The sequence below is a fragment of the Alternaria atra genome (assembly GCF_907166805.1).
Source record: "Alternaria atra isolate CS162 genome assembly, contig: 23, whole genome shotgun sequence".
Taxonomy (NCBI): Eukaryota; Fungi; Ascomycota; class Dothideomycetes; order Pleosporales; family Pleosporaceae; genus Alternaria; species Alternaria atra.
The window spans coordinates 2,269,073-2,291,282 of NW_025091321.1; the positions used below are offsets into that span (position 1 = coordinate 2,269,073).

At 49.7% G+C, this 22,210-nt stretch overlaps 8 protein-coding genes across 8 annotated transcripts; 4 read left to right on the forward strand and 4 right to left on the reverse strand.

Annotated features, from left to right (window-relative positions):
* Positions 1 to 575: 575 nt before the first annotated feature.
* On the forward strand, positions 576 to 3,507 carry ALTATR162_LOCUS4355 (uncharacterized protein; the record flags this gene model as incomplete). The annotated part of the gene is made up of 5 exons (XM_043311966.1): positions 576 to 775; positions 823 to 2,274; positions 2,322 to 2,444; positions 2,496 to 2,671; positions 2,777 to 3,507. The coding sequence occupies 5 exons, from the start codon at positions 576 to 578 to the stop codon at positions 3,505 to 3,507; spliced, it is 2,682 nt and encodes an 893-aa protein (XP_043167901.1).
* Positions 3,508 to 3,959: 452 nt separating this feature from the next.
* ALTATR162_LOCUS4356 (uncharacterized protein) lies at positions 3,960 to 5,595 on the reverse strand (the record flags this gene model as incomplete). Its single annotated transcript, XM_043311967.1, has 3 exons — positions 3,960 to 4,517; positions 4,569 to 5,051; positions 5,107 to 5,595. 3 exons carry the CDS (start codon positions 5,593 to 5,595, stop codon positions 3,960 to 3,962), a joined length of 1,530 nt encoding a protein of 509 aa, XP_043167902.1.
* Positions 5,596 to 7,047: 1,452 nt separating this feature from the next.
* Positions 7,048 to 7,685, forward strand: ALTATR162_LOCUS4357 (uncharacterized protein; the record flags this gene model as incomplete). The annotated part of the gene is made up of 2 exons (XM_043311968.1): positions 7,048 to 7,501; positions 7,555 to 7,685. 2 exons carry the CDS (start codon positions 7,048 to 7,050, stop codon positions 7,683 to 7,685), a joined length of 585 nt encoding a protein of 194 aa, XP_043167903.1.
* A 1,561-nt stretch (positions 7,686 to 9,246) lies between these two features.
* Positions 9,247 to 9,870, reverse strand: ALTATR162_LOCUS4358 (uncharacterized protein; the record flags this gene model as incomplete). The annotated part of the gene is made up of 1 exon (XM_043311969.1): positions 9,247 to 9,870. One exon carries the CDS (start codon positions 9,868 to 9,870, stop codon positions 9,247 to 9,249), a length of 624 nt encoding a protein of 207 aa, XP_043167904.1.
* Positions 9,871 to 10,928: 1,058 nt separating this feature from the next.
* On the forward strand, positions 10,929 to 12,003 carry ALTATR162_LOCUS4359 (uncharacterized protein; the record flags this gene model as incomplete). Its single annotated transcript, XM_043311970.1, has 4 exons — positions 10,929 to 10,973; positions 11,038 to 11,066; positions 11,119 to 11,647; positions 11,704 to 12,003. 4 exons carry the CDS (start codon positions 10,929 to 10,931, stop codon positions 12,001 to 12,003), a joined length of 903 nt encoding a protein of 300 aa, XP_043167905.1.
* A 617-nt stretch (positions 12,004 to 12,620) lies between these two features.
* On the forward strand, positions 12,621 to 12,962 carry ALTATR162_LOCUS4360 (uncharacterized protein; the record flags this gene model as incomplete). Its single annotated transcript, XM_043311971.1, has 1 exon — positions 12,621 to 12,962. One exon carries the CDS (start codon positions 12,621 to 12,623, stop codon positions 12,960 to 12,962), a length of 342 nt encoding a protein of 113 aa, XP_043167906.1.
* Positions 12,963 to 14,238: 1,276 nt separating this feature from the next.
* On the reverse strand, positions 14,239 to 16,194 carry ALTATR162_LOCUS4361 (uncharacterized protein; the record flags this gene model as incomplete). The annotated part of the gene is made up of 2 exons (XM_043311972.1): positions 14,239 to 15,731; positions 15,777 to 16,194. 2 exons carry the CDS (start codon positions 16,192 to 16,194, stop codon positions 14,239 to 14,241), a joined length of 1,911 nt encoding a protein of 636 aa, XP_043167907.1.
* A 2,594-nt stretch (positions 16,195 to 18,788) lies between these two features.
* Positions 18,789 to 20,897, reverse strand: ALTATR162_LOCUS4362 (uncharacterized protein; the record flags this gene model as incomplete). The annotated part of the gene is made up of 1 exon (XM_043311973.1): positions 18,789 to 20,897. The coding sequence occupies one exon, from the start codon at positions 20,895 to 20,897 to the stop codon at positions 18,789 to 18,791; it is 2,109 nt and encodes a 702-aa protein (XP_043167908.1).
* Positions 20,898 to 22,210: the final 1,313 nt, after the last annotated feature.

The window sequence follows — 22,210 nt, forward strand, 5'->3', positions numbered from 1 at the left end:
CGCCTAGAATCTCTCCGACGCTCTTACGCATTCCACCCAACCATTACGGGAACAAAACGAGATAAGATGCAGCTAACGGTGTGCTGAGGGGAGTTCCTGCTAGTTGTTTGAGGTGCTAATTGGAGTTGTTGCTTGTGAACTACCATGTATGCACACTGAGGTTGAAATTCGCACAAAGAGCTGCATCCAATGTCGCTGTTGTTCATTATTCGAGTCAATCGTTGAAGATGGTTAGCCATAATTCAGAAGCCATCACAGATCAGGCGTGACAAGTAAAGTCAACACACTAAGTGGCTTGTTCTTTGGACCACCGAGGTATCGCCTGACTGCCTCCAGATTCTGGCGATGAGATGAAACAAGCTTTTTCTTCCCAGAATGGCTGTGGAGTTACCCTGTAACAAAAGAGCGCTAGACACCCGTGCCGAGAGTGACTGTAGATCAACAGCTCATTTCTGCTGAGCACATAAACGTGGCAACCCATGCTTTGCAGACTGATATAACACAACGCATTCTTATACCTCTCGGCTACAAAGTCCACTCCAGGAGCCACGGTGCCAACACCTGCGTCTTGTGTAATGGACAGGTCTGAGTTGACCTCTGAATTTACTCTCGCCTCTGGTCCTGGACAAGAACAGGTACGGAGAAAGCAAGCTCGAGCCATTCAAGCTTGCAATATCTGTAGGGCACGCAAGCAGAGATGCGACGAAGCACGACCCTGTCAGTTCTGCTATGAAAACAACTTTGACTGCCAATATAAGGGTGGTCCTACGCCAAAGTATGTTGTTGTTCCGCATGGAACGACTACCAGCTGACACTCCAAAGGCAGCATAGAAGTATAATACAACTCCAGGAAAGCATTGACGACATCTCTGTTCTACTCAAGGACTTCATCGGGGAACTCCGTGCATGGCGGCAGGATGTGGAGAACCGGCTTCCGCCGAGTCGAGGCTTTGGAAACACGCCAAAATTCGCTTCTCTTGAGGCAGCCTTTGCCCTTCCACCAAGGGACCCAAGCACATCGGGAGTGCCAGCTCCAACGTGTGGCAAGATGCAGTCCCGTCCAGTCGGTGGCACGAAGATTGAATCGCCCATGTTTCCATGCTCGAACATGTCAACTATAAACGCGCAAGCATCACCTCCTATTGAACAGAAAGCTTTGCTCTCCGTATCTCAACAGCTTGCGACACCGACCGATAGCGTGAAAACAGACGATATCCGCACATCACATAGCATGTCATCAAAAGAAAGAGTCGGCCTTCAAATTGATCACACTATACCAGCGCACAAATTGTTGGAGGAGTGGGATCTCATGAAGGACTTTCACGTTGGCGTAGAGTATCTCCATCAACTAAAAGAGAGCGGCCGTGCCCTGTCAGATTACCCAATGCAACTGGAACAGGACAGAGAGCCCCTCCGCGTCTGGTGTATCAGAGAAGGCTTCTATTTGAATGATGGACTACAAAAGCCTGGCAGCCCAGAAAGCAGCAACGATTCGGACGCGCTATCGCCGATACCAGAGAGAGCCGGGTTGTGGGGCTATCCTCCATCGAACCAATCAAGCCTACATCCTTTGAAGAACAATAGTACGCCGCGGAATTATTCCAGCTATAAGTACGGACTCGGTGGAGTTGGCTCAGACGACAGAGCTGACTTCCGTACCTCAATTGTGGACAAGTTGCACAATTCGTACATGAAGCACATACACAGCCTTCATCCATTCCTGGATCACAGTAACCTTCAAAATATGATTAGAGAATTCAAAGAACTATACAGCCCTGATGGAAGGGTTGCAGACCCGGTATCGCCAGTAGTCCACCAGCTCAATCCAAGTTTGAAGAGAAAGAGACCAGATGGCGTTTACGGCGAACCGTACTTGTTCCGGAATACTATTGAGCGTTCGTCGCACAATGCCGTCGTTCTACTTGTACTTGCTCTGGGTAATATTTGTTCATACAAGAAGAGTTTACCGCATCCACAAACCGACGAAAGTTCTTATACAAACAGGGCCTGGGGATTTTTTAGCTCGCACACCAATGGCAATCTCAACGGCAATACTTCAAACGACAGTTGTCCTAAGAACATCGACGTTCTACCCGGAATGTTGTACTTCTCTCACGCGTCCGATATTCTTGGACATCTACAAGGAGGGCATACCATTGAGCATGCTCAAGCAATGATACTGGCAGCAATTTACACAAGCCAGTTCACAAGAATACTGGAGAGCTGGAGCTGGATCAACAGTGCATGCAAGATTACTATGGTCTTAGTCAAACAGTAAGACTTATTCCTGGCGACATCTGAATTGGTCTCACATTGTTCAGGGATTACCACAAACTTACACGAGATTTCTACACCTCTCCAGAATCGAAGAATTTATCAGCCAAGGAGCGTTACAGGCTAGAGCGGATTTTGCTCGTCTATTGGACATGTTTACAGCTTGAATCGTGAGTCATCTGGTCTTCTGATTCTTCTCTGCGTACTGACTGCGCTATTAGGGATATTGTGGCTGAGATAAATACCCTACCTACGAGCGATATCACAGTGCATCAGAACCAGATCATGTACCCAACGGGCATGAGTGGCTACGTCTCTGGCGAGGGGAACGAGATGATAGAGGGGACTCAAGCAAACAGAAACCCCGAGGACGATAAAGACTTAATGATATACTCCAGTCAAATATGGATGCGTGTAATCTTAAATGAAGCTCACAATGCGCTTTCCAACGCCAGGAAGTCATTGCCGAAAGGTTGCTATACATCGCGGTAACCAAATATAGACGGCAACAAGGGCTTCCACCAGAGCGACATCGAAGCTGTGGTCAAGCTCGCACAGTCTCACATTGCTATACTCAATAGCTGGCGGCGTGTTCTGCCGGAATACCTAGCCTGGAAAGACGGTGATCCTCCATCCACGGATCCCAATCTTGCTCGTTTACGTGCCAGATATTACGGGGTGGCTTATATGATGCTCAGGCCCTGCCTACGGATCGCAAGCCATATTATGGAATATACACCACCCGCTCAAGCCACATATCAGGGCGGCCACTGGTCCTACAACAACTCACCGGCCGCCACCGGAGGAATGCCCACTTCTACGAGCAGACCTGTTCAACGAGTTGGTCTGTTTGAAACACGGAAAGACATCATCTCGATCGCTTCTCAATGCATCGAAAGCGCCATCAAAAGTACCATTGCCTTTGACCGTGTCGGCGCCCTTGAAAATAGCCCCTACGTGGGTCTCAAGAGCACACGCAACACCAGGCTTGTATTAACGAATATCTTTGAAACTCTGCACGCCCAGTTTGGAAACATGCTTGTTCTCGCGGCCGTGTTCAAGTCGAGGCTGTACTACCTACTTCCCCTCAATACCTCCCTCACCCCGCAGAACCTTCACGCGCTCTTTGAACGCACTTTCGAGGTCCTCGGCGAAGTGGCACCAAACTCGCCGATCCTCAAGGTCGATCTTGACATTCTGCGAAATGTACGCAGTCAATTAAACTTGCCGTAAGGGCACCGAGAGTGTGGGTCTCTCATCGTTTCCAGATATGACTGCTGATCGGATGATTTGTAAGAGGGCGAAGAAGCAGTGGAGTGGGTGGATGAGTGCGAAGAAAAGGATGATACGCGACTGAAAGTGTATGCGAAGGGTTTGTGTGTGCGTGACACGAGCGGTGAAGGTGAGTGTACAATACGGAATCCTCAGTAGTATAGCTTCATGCTCCTGTCGATTGACTTAGCCCACCTTTATCCATCGCTGTCGGGTGTGATTGTGTCACCCCAAGACGGCATGGCGACAAGATAGCGCAGCGTTTGAATGTAATAAGACGTTGACAGCTATGGCGTGGAGGATATGATCTCGCCCCTGATGAGCGAGACAATTTTCCTCTCGACAAAGAACCTAGGCCGCGTACCAAGAAGAGCAACAGCCTCAAGGCAAGTCGAAAAACACTACCAAAAACACTAGTAAGAACGCTTCATAGGTGGCACACTGGCCGCCTCATTCTCATCCAGCGTCGCCATCTGCACCGCTCTTGTACCAAATCTTACTTCCTCTCCAACATTACTCTGCCATGTAAGACTATGCTTCATCCACTCCTCATCATCTCGTTCTTTGAAGTCATCCCTCGCATGTGCACCTCTACTCTCCGTCCGCGTCAACGCTGCCTTGCTCGTCTGCGAAGCATTTGTAAGAAGATTGCGCAGTTCCAGCGTCTCAATAAGGTCGGAGTTCCATATCAAGGACCGGTCTGTGACGCGCAGATCTGTGGTGTATTTGTGCTCGATGTCGCTGAGTTGGGTGTTGCCTTTGGATAGGGAGTCATGGGTGCGGAATACGGCGGTTGTCGATTGCATGGTACTTTGCATGTCGTTTCGTAGAGCGGCTGTTGGCGTGTTGCCGTTGGATTCCAGGAATGTGTTGATCTCGCTGATGGAATCGAGGCCAACGTTTTCGGGAGCCGGATTATGGGATTCTGACGGCGCATGCTTTGAGGATATATGTAGGGCTGTCGCTCGACCCTAACTGAACGTTAGCAGCTCCGGCGATTCGGAAATGTTCTGAGTACTCACAAAGACTACGATATCAAGCAAGGAGTTGGCACCCAATCGATTCGCGCCATGTACACTCACACAAGCAGCCTCGCCGGCCGCGTACAGCCCCTCTACAACACCTTCTTTTCCGCTCTTTGCATCCACGTCCAGGACCTGTCCATGATAATTTGTTGGTATGCCACCCATACAATAGTGTACTGTTGGTAACACCGGTATCGGTTCCCTCGTTATATCGATGCCAGCAAAGATACCTGCTGTTTCCGCAATTCCGGGTAATCGTTCCATGACAACGTCTTTAGGCAGATGTGAGAGTTGGAGATGAATGTGATCCTTGTTTGGTCCACAACCGCGGCCTTCGAGAATCTCAAGGTTCATAGACCGGGAAACGACGTCGCGTGACGCGAGATCTTTTGCAGTGGGAGCATATCGTTCCATGAAGCGTTCGCCTTCGCTATTGAGGAGATAGCCGCCTTCACCGCGAGCGCCTTCCGTGATCAAGACCTAGAGCTGTGGTCAGTTGTAAAACTCTATAGTTTCGTCATTTTCATAGACGTACGCCGGCGCCATAGATGCCAGAAGGATGAAACTGCACGAATTCCATATCTTGGAGTGGCAATCCAGCCCTTGAAACCATGGCGCTACCGTCGCCTGTACTCGTATGTGCGCTTGTTGCACTAAAGTATGCCCTTCCATAGCCACCAGTTGCCAGCACCGTATTTCGTGCGAAAATCCTATGCGTTGTACCATCCTCCATGTTCAAGGCTGTAATACCCACGCACTTCCCTTCACTCATCATCAAGTCGAGCGCAAACCATTCAATGAAGAACTGCACACCTTCCTTCAGACTTTGTCCATATAACGTATGAAGCATGGCATGTCCAGTACGATCTGCTGCACATGCTGTTCTATAGGCCTGCCCGCCTTTGCCATACTTCAATGATTGGCCGCCTAAGGCTCGCTGATATATCGTCCCTTCGTTGGTCCGACTAAACGGCATGCCGTAATTCTCGAGTTCGACGACTGCTGGGACGGCTTCGCGAGTCATGTAGTGTATTGCGTCTTGATCGCCTAGCCAATCCGATCCTACGGGTTGAAAATGTAATGTCAGTGTTTATCTCATATATATCTCATAGAGCCTCAACTCTACCTTTTACTGTGTCGTACATGTGCCAGCGCCAATCGTCTTCGGTCATGTTGCCAAGAGCAGCGTTGATCCCACCCTGGGCTGCGACGGTATGCGAACGAGTAGGGAAGAGTTTCGATACGCATGCAGTTTTGAGTCCAGCTTCTGTGAGTCCGACAGCAGCCCGAAGGCCAGCTCCTCCAGCGCCGACAACGATGGCATCATAATGGTGATCGATAACCTAAATTTTGGTGCGCGAAGTTAGTACATGCCTCACGCGCAGTTGGTGCATAGGAGAATACTGACTGTTAGACCCTTAATATCTGGGCCGTTTACTGAGGCAAACTTCCTTTGCTGCTGTCTTGTTTTAGTCAACTGCTGATGAGCACTGTACTGGCGGCGCGAGACAGCTCGCGCAAAGGCACGCATCATAGAGAGCGACGTGTTAACAAAGGATACATTGAATGTTGACTACAGTAAGAGACATCTCCGAATAGTACGTAGATGCAGGAGTTAGCACCGGTGGCGCTAGGATGTACGCAGTCGGCTTGCCCCTCTGAGCAGGTCATCCTCGGCTGTATGAGAACTGAAGGTGGAGGTTTATTCAATGATGCGGAGATAGAACCTCTGTGGTTGGTAGCACGAACAGCACCGAGAATCGTGATATAGCAGCAAGAGTCATAGAATCCATTGCGTATAATGTTTATAATGCGTCTAGGCGCGTCGTATGATAAAGCGCAAAGGTTTGCGGGGTAGACGAGAGTGAAAGCTGGAGACGCCTGACGCGTCGAATGTCCGATCGGCCAAGCAGTGCTGGCTCGTGCACTACTACCACGGATATACCGGCTCCATCCAATCGGCGATAACACATTACGCAAGGCAAGAAACCGATCCCACTTGCGTCGGCTATACGATCTCATACCAATACAAGCCTATCAATAACTTTGACTATGCCATATAATACCCCCAGAGGGTGCACCTTATTGTGCTTGGCTTTGACTAGACTCAGAGCGCCCGAATACACGCTTTTTGGTGACGTCGTATGAAAAGGGACCGCAACGCGATGATGTTACAACTGCAAACAGCTGATTTTAGTCAATCAAGAAAGAATAGAATGTCTGCATGCTCAGATATACAAGATCGTTTTAGGATGGAATGAATGCAGTAGTATTGGGTGTAAATAACCACCAATGTTTTGCGGCCAAGAGCTAAGGGCGTATAAAGGGCTGAAGCGGATATCACGGACACCTTGAGAGGATGTCTGCTATTCCAGTGTACTACCGAAGTACAAGGCTGCCAACGTTCTGAGATCCAGCTCCCAAAACACAATCTTCTTTGCATCAGCGAAACGCCCAGCAACAGATACCATAAAACATGGCAACGCTTTCCTTGACAACCGAGTGGGCAAAAGCCTGCTATGCAGACCAGCTTGCCAATTACCCGCCTGACAACTTAGCCACACAACTAATCATCATTCTAGATGAACTCATCTCTTCTCAAACTTCACCAACGGCCTCCGCTTGCACAACAGCAACGCTTGTCGAAGCGCAGCATGACATCAGCCTCGCCCTAGCTAATCTGATCGGCTTCTTCTTCTCGGCCGCTGAATCAAACACCAGCCTCGACGCACTCAATCTGCTAGTGGCCTACCTGGTGGAGCTAACGAAACAACCCGATGCCATCAACTCCAGCTCCGAGACAAAGATCTGGGACGCAGGCGGAGGAGAAATCTACGAGATACCACCCGGTGCTCCGATTATAGGGGAGGCGAAGAGACTATGGAGGGAATTACCAATGTTTAGTTGGAATGTTACGGAGATGTTCCAAGGTTCGTCCAGCAATCCAGCATCTCACATATACATGTACATATACCATTTACAGTCTGCCAATTCACGGTTTCGCTCTTCATCACTGACTGCTGGAATACAAACACACAGGACCTGAACTATGGACTCACGATCACGCGAAACCAACGACAGCAGAAGTCGCTACAGCAAAGTGGAAACATCTAAACACCTTCTTAGCCCTCCTGGCCCACAATTCCGACGCCCAAGCTATACCGTCACTCGCAGGCTACAATAGACTCGCCCGAGTAACGTTATTCATGGCACTAGAGCACTCGCCTCATACACGTTACGGGAAGAACAACGCGATGCATGTACCTGCCGCAGCGGTGTGGTTAACGCTTGCGGAGAAGGATGTGGAGAGGATGTGCGAGATGGGTATGGAGAGTATTCAGGCGGGGGATCTTTGGGTGGAAAGAGGCGGGAATGATGTGGTTGATAAGAAGAGATTGGTGTTTTGGAGAGAGAGGATGGTTGAACTGGGCCATCTTAGTTAGTGAGGAGGGTTATAATGATATTAAATTACCCTATCCTATCTTGATCTGTCTATCCTTTTTACTTTGTTAGCTCTAATGTCTACGCACCCACCAAATACTCTTCTCTGCTCTCCTTGCTGCCTCACTAGAAAGCTCAACTTCGACACTCACACTACTTCCATCTAATCTTCCTATATTCCCCGCACAATGCTCAACAGGGTGTAAAGGTCTTAGCACGGGTGCTTTGGATGTTGCCGAAGCTGGTACTTTGTGTACATGTGGTTCCATAGCAGAGCAGGACGCATCTAGAGTGGGTCTTCTAAGTTTAGATGACCGGCGCTGGGGAGATGGTAAAACAATTGGTGTGCCGTTGTTGAACAAATGGATTAGCTGGGGTTGTGTAAAAGATTTTGTGCGCTTCCTGGATGACGATAAGCTGGAGGTATAACTGCTGGATACAGATGCTGCTCGCGTTATAATGGATGATGGAACAGATGATTCGGAGGTGTATTGAGAGCTTGCATATGTAGAGTCTGCTCTTGACGATGAACAGGTAGAGGAGTACGATGAAGCCCCGTCGAACATTGATGAAGATGATGATGGCGAGGTGCCAACGAGGTTCAAGCACGAGAACGACATCTTGGGTGTAGTTGTGGTGAATACAGCAAAGGAGAGTGGGTGGTTGGTAGCTGTTTGCTTGCTCCTAGATGTCTGGGGATTTGCCTGAGATCTCAAGAGCTCTCAAGTATTCCGTACGCTGCTGTTCTGTATGAAAGCCCAAGGTAGTTCAGAAAGGTGCCTACGCTTTCACTCGTATGATCGGCCGGTCGATGAAACTCTCCCGGAGTGCAGTCAATCGAGTTGATCGAGTCTGATTCATCGCAGTGGAACATTTTGGCGCTTTGGAGTTTCTGTGATCCGGACCGCCGTTGTGAATTGGCCATGTTGCTGCAGCGAAAGTGAATAGTGCCAGCCTGCGTGAAGGGTACAAAAGGCACGATGTCTGGAGTGTTCTTGAGAAATGTTCGATTAGATATAGTACAACAGCCTGTACCAACAATACTTGACCAAAATGTCAAAGGCTGGCTAATACCAGTCGAGCTCAGAGTAATAACAACGCTCACCCAGATATAGAACGCCTTCCCATGCAATCGCTTCATCGTAAACCATATAATCATAGTACATTCGTGTCGTGTCATTCGCGCCATTTCCATGCCAAAACGCCTAGCAACTCCAACTTTTGCGCAATCCGGTCATCGTTGCATGTACATGCCAGTGGTAACCATGACGTTACCGTAACGCTCGTTAGCGCGCCACAAGTATTTGAGAAAAACAATGGCTTTCAGGTAGACTTTCATAATGCGCCTTCGTCGCGCGCGATCGGCTTCCAGAATATTTCGCAGCGTCTTTGAGACCGCGAAAGGCGATGCGATTCTCCGAGATGGTGACTGGATGATTGCAGGCCATGAGGACGCTCGGGTAAGCGTGGGCGGGCACATGCTGGAAGCCTCGGGTAAGAAAGCTTCTGGGGTCTCCGGCGCGTCGTTGAGTGAGACAGGGCCGAATTTTGCGTCGAGAGATTCATATTCGAAGACTTCTGGAATGCTTCCAAGCGTGGGTGCAAAGGCAGACGAGCGCGGAGTGCCGGGCTGGTGGGACATATCGGTGGCCGGGGTTTCTTTTGGCAGTTGTTGTGCCCTTCGTGGTGGTGAGGGTCTGGCAGTCTTCTGCTTGGGTGCGCGTGGTGAGAGAGGAATGGAGGCCGCTGGGCTGGGTGGCCAGAGCGGGACCGAGAAACGCCTAAACATGGAAGTCGTTTGTTTTCCTGGTCCGTGATTGAGAAGAGCATCAAATCGTGGGGGTGAAAATAGCAGCATGTCTAAGAGTGAATACGTGTGACGCGCGGACGGGTCTTGCACGATGAGGCTGAGATGAGGGACGAAGACTGGGAAAACGAAGGAAAGCAGCGAGATGGCGGCAATGTGTAATAAAGCTGCTTCACCAAAATATTAGTTGCGTATATGAACAGCTAATCCCCGCTTCTGCAGGACGGGAAGGGCACTAGGCAATGGGGCCCAATGATGTTAGCATACTGGTGACGGTGATCGTGTGGACAAACGCGTTTGTTTTCAAGACTACACATTGGCAAGCTGCTTACCGTGGTCACACAAGCTGACAAGGCGATGACACGGTGCGAGATGATTAGTCGAAGCTGCTTGATGCCTTGGAGTGCTTCAGAAGGTGTTCAATTTTACCCCGCCGCGGCATTGTGCGATTGGAAATGAGGAATGACGTCGCTATGGAAAAGTTTTGGATCGAGAGATCGAGAACTCTCATCAACCGGAGCAGCGGCCGCCAACGGTGACGCTAGTGTTTGGTCCAATCACGTGTCGGACGCCCTTTCGTATCCCAGTTCCTTCACACCACCATTCACTGCTGCCACGACATGGCTCGGGATGATACGCCGTGCTGTGTAGCCGCCTGATGCATCGCGTCGCAGATTGAACGTGCGTATCTTTTTATGCGTCACCAGATAACAAAGAGCCTTGCCATGTCGCGTCACTCTCAGCTCACACGCACTCCGCGGACTCCCTTCCCCTAGCCAGCCTCTTGCCGATGAGAGCATGTGCAGCTTTTGTGCGTTTCGAAGAAGACGCATAGCCAAAGATTGGCGATAAGTGAGCAATTACCGTGCCCTGCGCTGTGTACATCCAGAAGGTACCTCAGACCCTTGCAGGGTGGTCGTCGTAGTCGTACCCAACCGCCTACTTGGAATGCGGAGAAGCTATAGCTGTACAGCCCAGAGTTCCTCCTACCTCTTACTGATCACCGTCGCACTCTGATTCGTGTCTGAAACCTTCAATTTGTTTCTCTTCTTCGTAACCGCCTCTTGGATTAACCAGAACGGCCAAAATCCAAGGCAAACATCAGCAGCATGGCATACACCAGGAAGCAGGTGGTGACTTGCCTCAGCGTGCTAGTAGGTGCCACACCGTGATGCCAGTCTGCACGTGCACACACACACACACACTAACAATATCCAGTACCTCGTCATTGCAACCGCACTCGCAGGGTAATCATCCTCATCGTCGGCTACGATGCTAGGGTCGCGCTAACAACTTTAGTTACGCTGCCTCCCGCGCGAACGCTCGTTCTGTGCCCATCTCCGACACGTTGACCGGCTTCACTACGGCTCTACCCATCGTCTCAGGCCTTCTGCTGGAATGCGGCTATGACTTCACGCGTCGACAGGAACGTCGCCAGCATTTGGGTCGCGGCGAGATCCAGCGCCCGCCGCTCGTCATCATCGCGAACACGCTCATCTTCATCTACTCGACCGTCGTGATTACTCTCGTCGGCACTCATGCCGCTCCTCCTTCTGGGCTAGACTGCGGATTGCGCGAGCGCTGGCAGACGTTGTTTAAGCACAAGGATGCGAGTGCCATCCGACAGATCCAAGATGCTTTCGAATGCTGTGGCCTTGTCAACTCGCGCGACATGGCATGGCCTTTTCCAGACAAAACACACAAGGCCGACGCATGCGAAGTCACGTATTACGGCAGGATGAATGGATGTCTGAGACCTTGGAAAGCTGAAGAGCAGGTCATTGCTGGCATGCTCATGGCCGTTGTCGGCATGGTCTTCATCTGGCAGGTACGTAGTGGGGTTTGCAGCGCTGCGAGAAGTCAACGCTGATGTCATTTTTCTAGTTCGCCATCATCGTCATTCCTACACAGAAGGAGTCGTGGCTGCATCGCATCGCGCCTGATCGTATTTCCCGCATGATCGCTGACGAGCGAAATGGCGATGCCGAACCGCGACGGGCTATCGATTTTATCCCTAGATACAGCAGCAACCGCTATTCCGACCGCATCGAGGAGACTGAAGAGGATAACCAGGACTCAGTTCGTGCTATCGAGGAGGGCAATCGTCGCCTCGATGGCGCCTTGCCAGGACATGTTGGGAGCGATCTACAGCCTAGTGTTGAGAATGAATGGGCGAGAAATTAGGACTTGCCTCCATACAAGTCATGGTAGTTTGCGCTCACGGCACCAAATCTTCAAGAAGCGGCATAGCAGGTACACCATTCGTGCACAGTCTTGAGCGAAGTCGTGGCTTTGCGCATCCTGAGACTAGTCGTCTGGCCTTGGCTCAAATTCGAGGAGTATACACAAAGCGGCGCCATAAAGGGCTGACCCTTCTTCAGCTGTTGATTGGGTCCAGTATTTGCTGTAAAGCAACCACCATATCTTCCTGAAGGGTCGGCTGTTAGGCTGCGAGAATATGCGACATGTGCGATTCTTTTCACTCGTTTCTTACATGTCTCTTGATCGGTCGAACATGCAGACGCATGTCTTTTTGAACACAGTCAGAGACTCTGAACTTTTCTAGACAATACAACTGTTGGTAAAACCCTGTCTAAGACATTGTCGACCCTCAGCGCATACTTTAGCTCGCATCGATCCACAATGCCTCAACGTCTTTTCTCATATATGCTCAGTACACATTATAACCATACTGCGAGATCGACATCGTGGACTAACAATACCAACTCACTTGTGTATAAAAACATCAACTCCTGATGCCCAGCATACTCTTGTCTCATCACAAACATCACTCTACCACAATGGCTTCTACCAAGACAGCTACTTCTCCATTTACTTCTTCCTTCTCGACAGCTCAGCGTATCCCAACGAACACCTTCGATACGATTCTCCCACCTACCAAGATGTCCACATGGGAACAAGAAGACGCAAAGATGAAGCCAAAGCGTTCTTCCAAGGAGATTGCGGCCAAGGCAAAGTCCAAAGTTGGGCACACCATGAAGAGTGCATGGACCAAGGCCGAGGAGTTGAAGAAGGTGGTGGACAAGAACAAGACGAAGGGGGAGACCGACAAAGAGATTAGAAAGGCTGATAAGGCTAATCAGAAGGCCATCAAGGATCAGCGCAAACTTGACAGAAGGTGATAGGGAGAATGGAGTTGCAAAGAACAATACGTACAAAGAAGGCGAGAAGACTGTAAGACTGGTACAAGTTGCCCTACAAGATGTACATGCATTTGGGTGCGTCTTTTTCTTCTCTTGATCTTTGCATTCTCCATACGTTACTAGTAACATTATAGTCGTGGCGGAACCCAATATAACAAGAAAAAGGGGTTGAAGAAAGCTCCTTCGTCTAATGCACGTAAGCTGCATGAGATATCTACATTGACGAACAATTGCATCTTTGAATATCGTGTTGGAGATGCCAATCAAAAACTGTTGCGCCGGCCGATTCGGTTTCTTGACCGACTCAGTATCCTGTCGTGTCCGGCTCGGTATTCCTAACCAATACTGCAAGGCCGTTTGGCTCGGTGATTTATCTTTGGCGCTTATATCACATGACAACAAGACACCGCTCCTTCAACTGAACCTTGCCAGATGATCAGTGTACTACCAAGGTTAGACCCCTAAGATCGCTTTCGTGCCTAGGTGCGTAACACATTCTCTTCTTTGTCCATACTGACAGCAGGTCCCAAGTATCGATTTCTTGGAGATACCCATCAGTTAAACTGCTGAGAAGACCTATCGAAGCCTCTAGCCTACGTATCACACAACGGCATGCGGCGACTTATCTCGTATAATAAAAGCCGTACAGGATCGTTGTTTTTCATCTTTACAACCCCCGGTACTACGCGGAGGGAGTTCTAGGGAGCGATTTTCAAGACGATCTCACCTTGAACGGGCTGCTAGGGATATTTCCGGAGAAGCTTGACATTAATCCGAGAATGTTCCAGAGGTGAGATTGTTCACAATCTGATCAATTTAACATAGAAAGCTGCTATCAAGCTAGACACAAACTGCAAAGTGATGCAGGGGTGAAGGTTTTCGCGTACGAACTGCATGTCAGATATACACTGGTTTCTTCTGGTTGCCAGAACTCATGCTACAACGGACACTGTGCCAACACATTCCCACCCGGATCGACAGTTCCCACGTGCTAGACTTGAGTTTCTCGCTTTTGAAAAAGAGAGAGGAGGAAGGGGGGTTTCATATTTGAAGATGGTGTTCAAAGGTGTTAGTAAGCTTTGACTGTAAAGAGTAGAACGAATGTGCTGATGGTGCAATTGGAGAGGAAGAAACAAAAGATGGGAACATACGAGTGGAGCCGACCAAAGGAGTGCACCACACGCTTATGTTTGGGAATAATTGCATTCTGAAGTCCTATCTTTGCTGCTAGGATTCCATGTGACTACGGGACTCATCAATCCACCCACTTGACCGGAAGTCCACCCGAGCCTGGCCACGACTCTTCTTGATAGGACTGGATGATTGTAAGAGGATACGACCGACCCTTGGTGGCAGTAGACTGTTCTGATCTTGCTTCAAGATCAATGTGGCCGCTTCCGAAGAATGCGACGTCTCTTGTAGGTGATTTACAATGTTCTGGATCGGCGTCTTCCCCAGTCTTTCCCTCGCTAGTAGAAGCAGGATTGGTGCTTGGCTCACGAAGGGGTTCTTCGTAGTGCTCTTGACCATTAGAATCACCCAAATTGATTAGGGCTGCTATTTCTGGCTTCTCTTCATCTTCATTGATCAAGGTCATCGTGTCCGTCGCCACAACCTCGTCATTGAGTGGCGGGTCTTTCGAGGGGTGCTTCGGATCGCTCTCATGGTCATCAGGTACAACTTCCGGACACTCGAAAAACTGCTCTACCTCCAATAGATTTTCATGTCTTTCCTTCTCGGCTTCATTCTTCTCGTCAGTGAGAGCTGATCCGATCGAAACACTGTCCGCTGGCGGTGCGAGTAAGGGAAGTAGCTGGTTGAGCATCTCGGTATCTCCATCAACCGCTTTGGCAACACCATCTCCCGTTTCTTGCCCCATTCCAGGCTCGGCAGTACTCTCCTTCTCTTCGGTTGCCATCTTGTTCGCTTCTTCCTGTTGTTTGGCCTGCTCCTTGGCAGCCTTCTTCTCTTTCTTGGCCTTCTTCTTCTCTTCTTTAACCATCTTCTTCCTCTCCTCTTCGGCCTTTCTCTCCTCTTCTTCGACAGTGCCTTCAGACCCAGAAGAGTCGTCATCAGATAGATCAGCATCGTGGACATATCTTGACCCCGCATGAATCTCACCAGAACCACCACGCTCCCCAGCTAGCATATCCAAACTTCTGCTTACGGATACCACAGGCTCTCCGTGCTCTCTAGCCGTTGCCTCCAGCAACACAATTTCTTGACGCTCCAACTCAGTCCTCTTTGCCGCAAACTCTTTCTTGATCTCGGCCAATTTGCAGTCCAGTAACTGCTTGTTGCGCACTAGTCTTTCGATAGCTTCTTGGGTCTTTTGTCGTATGGTCGACATCAACTTGCTGCATTCTTCATCTTGCAGTAGTCGCGCTAGAAGTCTTGCGTCGGTCATACGTTGCAAAAGAACATTCGACGAAAGACGAGTTCGATGGACCGCGTCGTGCCGGAGTTGGGTGATTGAGTCCAAGAGAGTGGGCAAAGGCTTTGCGATATCCCTTACATTGTCTAGATGAAGTTCCTCTTGATAGGTGAGTAGGACCTTAGGCCATCGATTGAGTTCAACTGCTTCTGCACAGTCCCATCCTTCTCTTTGCAAAACCCCACCAAGACTTCTCTGCGCAAATGTAAAACAGGCCTTTTCAAGAGCATACTGAATTCTGGTGAGAAGTCTGTGCTGATCCCAGAGTGGTAGGCATATGGAGTCGAACGGCTCAGTCGGTGAGTCTGCTGGACCTTAAATTCATCAGCTAAGTTCAGGGGAGTTCGAGATTAGCATACCGGTTTCAGTCTTCTCTTCTTTTTTCTCCTGCTTAAGCGTGTCCCCAATATTCAGAAGTTCTTCAGGGCTGTAAACCCCTACGCGTTGTACAGCCGTTGTGCAGCTCGTTGCGACCTTGGGTTCAGAGGTAGTTGGCTGATTGGCTTGACCGGACGAGATCTCGAAAAGCTCAGGAAAACGCAGCTTTGCTTTCGCCTCTGAACCAAAGATCTTGTTTTCCAGTAAGACTTTGGCTATCTTGCTAACTTCATTGATGTCGTATTTCAGGGTGAATTCCCTGATTTTGACGTTTGTCTGGTGGTGCTTGCTGATGACCTGACAGATGGGTTTTAGTTGGCGAACCTGGGAGTCGTTTCCGACGAAGATCCCCCGGAGAGTCTGGTACACGAGCTTCTCGGTGAGCGGAGGGTTAGCCATCGTCCTATACACGCAACGTTGTAGGTGAAGACTAGGAGAAATTGCCAGTTTTTAAGTGGCTGTTTCAGCCTTCCTGTTCGACTGGTTATATCTCAGAGCGTCTCAACAGCTGCGCCTCAATCCCGCCTCGGTGGGCTTGCGCTTAAACGCTGAGCACTCACCTCGCACCCAGATATAATGCTCGACGAATGATTGACTTAAGTTGACGCCATCCTTGTGGACCAACCGACGTGGCTCTCCAGCATAAAAAACCAAACAGCGATCGAGATTTATGCGTCGTACAAACCAGCCTGAACGAAGAACTTACGAGTGGCTGTCACCTAAAGCTATGCATTCATCGCACTTTGAGCCATGTTTGCGCTGGTGTGTCGCGTCGCGTTGATCTATCGCAACTATGTTGCGTGGTGTTGGAGGAGAAAAGCAGGTGCGGGTGCGGGCCGGCGGCAAGAACCATGCTGATCCTTGGATTGCGGCGTTCTTGCCCCAATTTTGGCGCGCCCACCTGATGCGAAAATAAAACGGCACGTTGATAACACAAAGTATTATCGTAAAGCGTATAACGTGCCCACCGCTGAATGGCGCACACCACTAAAATGGCGCACCTCTACATAAAACTACCCTTGCACATTAATAACACTCCACCACAACATGCAATAAAGGCGTACAATAGCTAGAATTAATCCTCTACTTCTACTGCATCTTTCTTGCATGTGCGCTTGTTATGTCCTGCCTCGCCGCAGTTCTTGCAGCGTCGGATACCTCCTGCACTACCACCTGCGCGCACCCTCTCCTGACGCCTCTCCACCTCTAACTAGATCTCAACATCCCTTTGCTCAACTATATCCTCTGCCTCTGCCTGCGATAGGGTCCCTCCCTTCTAGATTCGCTTTTTCTTGCGCTTTTTACGTTTAGATGCTGCCTAGTTTGCCTCCTCAAGGTTAGCTATTCTAGCCTCAAGCAACGTGTGTGAGTGCACCTTCAAAGTTGATCCCTTTTTAACCTGCAGCACCATCTCAATAATAGAATCAGATAATGATTCCTTGTAGTCTGTTATCCTCTTAACAATCAGCGTCGTTTAAGCCTCTATCTCCTAGGCGTTGCTTAGTGTTTTAGGTTGCTAAGGGGTAGGCCCTGGTGCAGGTGGTGTTGGCGTACGAGGCTGTACTTCAAGCCTAGATAACACTACATCTAGGTTATGTGGGACTAAGCCAGTTGCTCGAAAGCTTGATAAGATATTGTTCTTTGAGAACGCCTTGTTAAATATTGGCTTGAAGGCAGCCAGGAAGGCTTTCTTGTCGATGTGGTGGATGTAGCTGTCTGCCAAGCCCCTAAGTTCCTTCTTGTACGCCTGCTTCAGCGGGGCAAAACAACCCACATCAAGTAGCTGTAGGATGTGCAATAAGTGTAGAGGCATGCAGAGAGTAATAATATTGCTTTGCTCACACAGATCCTAGAAAGCGAGTAACTTGTAGCTCTCGTGGCCATCAAGGATAAGCAGGCGGTAACTACCCACTGTTCGAGCTTCTGTATGCTAGATAAAGTGCTGTAACCAGGCTAGACTAAGCTCGTTCGTTGTCCAACCGTTGTTACTAACACCTATCCTCTAATCTTTTAGGTTGTTGTAATACTAGGCCTAGTCGTGGTGCTTTGCTTTAAGGATAAGGAATGGTAGAATTAACCACCCCATCGCGTTAATGCTAGCGATCAACGTCACCTACTCACGATCGCCAGGTTAAACTCTAAGTGGCTTAAGGCGTCTCTCAGAGGCTGTTACTACTTTAACAGACCCTCCAATGCCCATCTAGAAGCCAGTCTCATCAAAATTATAGACGTCTTCGTCCAAGATCCCATACTTAGCCTTAACATTGCGTACAAGATTAAACTAGGGCCTAATAATAGCTGGGTTGCTGCACAGGACTCTCTGGTGATCCCGCTGTCTTGTCACCTGAGATTTGATCTTAGGTCTCCGGCGTACAAGCCTGTAGACCCAGTTTTCTCCAACCTGGCCACCACCACGTACAGCTAGTAGTTGATTGGCTATCTCTCGTACGTAGCTGAGCGTAGGGGCAAATCCTCGCGCGTTAAGCTTCCTGATAGACTGTATAATCGCCTCCTCTTCATGCCTCTGCAGCTTTAATGCATTGTAGTAAGTATTGTGATCAGAAGCTGGTTTGGCGCGTTGCCTTCGAAGGGTGGTTTCAGGCACGTTGTACACAGCAGCAGCACGTCGCAGGCTTAATAACGCGTCGGATCTTATAGCCTGGATAGCAAGGATAATTCTATCTGTCTAGGGACGTGATTTAAGATTAGGTTGTTGTGGCATTGTAGAGATGGTAGAAAGTGGTGTAGTCTTGGCACAGTGCGCCATTTTAGTAGTGTGCGCCATTCAGCGGTAGGCACGTTAGTACATTGCGTAGTAGCCCATCATTGGTGCAAGCGCGTTGTAAATTTAGGGAAATGAAGAAGCTTATCAAGGTATTGCATATTGGAGGTTGTTTGGAGAGCCGCATTCCCTCTTGTGATGATCTGGTATCGTACCTCCACAAGAGCAGAGCTAAGCGCCTACATAGCTACATTCTCGATGTTATCGATATCTACGCCGCAACGAATGTCGAGTTATCCCAGCCATAGACCTGCTTTAGGCGCCGAGAGTAGATCAAAAGAAGTCGCCCTTCGATGCTGGCCTGATGCGGCCGATGGAGTGTTAAATCCCTGCGTATCGCCATCTTCTTCGGAGGTACAAAAGTGTATATGGAGCCGACTTTGGGATCGATTGAAAAGCCCAAGTCTGTCATGGCAGTTACGAAGGCTTCCCATCGTACTGGGCTACGAGCCGCCGACGACCTCGAGAAGAGCGATGAGAACACAGCAGCAGTGGAAGGTTTGACCTTGAACGTCTCTTTTGACTGAGTGGTTTGGTCGTCCTTGATGGCCTGTGGCGTAATTTCGTAGATCGAAGATTGCGCTGGTCGTGTCTTCTCCTTTTGCTTGCGCTGTTGGATTTCCGACGCCGAGGTCTCGGGAGCTGTGGACGTGGTGTATCCAGTCTGAGGTTTACTGGATTTCGCCTTTTGTTGTTCGTACTGTTTCCGAATGACAAACACACAGTCCTCTACCAGATCTTGGTAGAGGAAGCCGAGCTTCGTACCCGTCTTCTCCACGATATACTGATCCAGCGTGGCAAGCGCACCTTTAGCCATGCCTGGCTCTAGCAAGTTTGCGATTGGAATGGCATAATCGCCAAGGTCGATCCCGTCTTTCAGCTGTCTCAATTCCTTGTCCAAAGCCACGTAACCAGGAACGAACGGCTGGCTCTTCTTGTGATTAGGTGCAGGCAATTGCGCAAACGAAGAAAGGGACTGAATGAAAGTAACTATGATGGCTAGATCCCCTAGAGAGTCATACTCTCGTTCCGAAAGGTTGTCTTGCTCTAGTGGGTGAGCTCGATGAAGGTCCTCCAGCTTTTGAAGCCATTGTGCAGCGGTCGACCAGTTTGTCTCATCCTGGCAGAGTCGAAGCATGTAATGCAACTGTGGGTTCTCTACCGTCAAAGACTCAGGGCTTCGCTTCAGTGAAAGGCGGGCGACATCATTAGTTGACATGCGCTTGAACCACTTACTGCCACCCATACCGACAGCTACGCTGCGTTTGAAGATAGTCTGGGCTCGTAGGTACTCCAAGTGGCAGGTATTTGACAGCTCTTTGAAGATGGTCGCCCGGAACTGTTTGTCTGACTCCTCCTTTAGCAGATCGAAGAGACGGCCGATGTAGCTCCATGTGGCAGCCGTCTTGACAGCGCTGTGGACTGCATCGAATACAGAGCCGCTGATGTACTTGTCCGTGTGTACTGGCAGCATGCGTCCCTTCTCATCGGCGACAAGTTCGGGTCTACTGAAGAAGCAAAAGTTGACTTCATGAGCTAAAACCGTGGGCTCGGTGGAGATCAGACTGATAAGGTCTCCACAAGACGATGCTCGGTCCTGCACCATCTCCACGAGTTGCGAGAGTTCGATCCTCTTCGGAGTCGAGTGTACTGATAACTGCGCCATCGCTGCCGTCGCATCATCAGCTGGCTTCTTTGGGCGCTTCTTCTGGGTTCGCGTGGTGGATGCAGTATCAAGAATATCCTCAATGGCGATATTAAGAAGCTGCAACAGATTCATTTGTCGCATGAGGATTAGCTCGCCAGTAGCTTGGGGTACAATGAGCTGAGCTTGCATGGCTGGCTTCATGTTTGCTAGAACCTCCTCTCGCTTCTCCGCAAGGATCTTGACTGATTCGCCGTAGCCGTCCTCGGTCAAGAAGAGGGTGTAACAATTCTTGTATTGGGAGGCGTCGTTGAGCTTAAGGTTCTTCCTCTGCATCATATCAATTATGTGCGCATGATCGCCTGGCCGACCATTGAAGCCAGTCGTGTATTGTGCTTGCAGCGGTGAGGTTGCTCGGTGCTTGAGCATATCGAGAAAGAAGTTTGATGACGGTGAAGCGATGTCGCGTATATTCCATTCGGGAATGAATTTGTAGACATTCTCTAGGCTTGTGTCTTCAGCATGCTTCAAGACAGCGCCATCACGAGAGCCAGCCTGCATGATCTTTTTGCGTTGTTCTTGACTGAGCGAACGCCACATTTCTTCAATTCGCGGGCCATGCTGCCGGTACTTCCTGGCGAGATCATGATGGAGTTCCTTGATGGTTTCGTTCATTGTGTATCCGTAAACAAGAGTTCGTGGTGGGAGAAGGGATTGTTGAGCTCTGGTGTTGACGCATGAACAACGTTAGCGTCGACCGAGACTACACCATATCTGGGTTAGGGCTGGGCGGTCAGAGCCTCCAGCGAAAGCGACATTCTCGTTTCTTCTGAGGAACAGGGTCTCATCTAAAACAGCACGGATCCAAGGACTGTGGCTGCGAGAGGAAAACGAATAATAAGCGTGATGGTCATAGCAGCCATGTGAACCGCCTCGGAGCCTCTTTCGAGCCGATTGTGTGTTTGATGAGCTGTGCACATGGAAGCGGCACATCGCCCAAGACGTGTGTGAGGAACTTCAAGCATATTGCAGCGAGTGTAAGCCGAAAGTACCCCCCTAGCGCGTCATCACAGCCGCCGACAAGGCATAATGTACTTACTGCCCTTCCTCACGCAACATGGATTACGCTCGAGACTGCCTAAGCCCCCATGGCTTGCGACCGTGTGGTAGGCGTTTGACCGGCGTCCGACGCACTAGCCGTGGAATTAGGGACGCATATCGCTTCTCCATGTTACATTATTGGCCTCGCTATCAGCTCCATGTCGACTAACGCAGTGATGCTAACTAGTTGGGTCTAATGTGCACTTTGGACGCTTGGGCTTTTCAATCGTCCAGGTTAACCAGGTTCAAATGAGCATTTGCTCACAAGGAACATTCGATAATACATTTCCCCAATTGCAGGCGCAGCCCGATTATCTGAGTACATTGGTGCAAACCTCCCTTCATTTGTTGCAAAAGTTGACAGAAATGTTTCGTCACTCTGTCATAACTTGTTTTGCACTCATCATTGCCATCCAGGCTACTGCTATACCATCATCACACACAAATGTTTACCAAAGGGATGCAACCATAGATGACAAGACAACGACTCACCAACTGTCCACGGAAGCTATCATTAGTATCATCGGCGTAGTGGTGGCCATATTAGGAATCGCGTCCTCGCTAGCGTGGTCGAAGCGGAGGAAATCGCGCGGTCGACCCCGACAAGCCCTCTCCACACCAGATGGTGCGTAACCCCAAAGTCATTTCATGTCAAAACTCTGAATGGGAAGCTGACAAGACTTATTGCGTCCAGATCTAGCCCTCTCTAACTTCCCTACGTATCCGTACACTTTCCCCTCATCGCAACCGACTCGAGCCTGGATGCGCACATCGGGCGGCGACGAACAATTACCACAGCACCGACAGTACTACTATGTGCAGTACGAGCGAATAATGGTACACGGAGCAGTTTAAAAACGGGTGCTTATGGTCAGGCCGTATCGAGA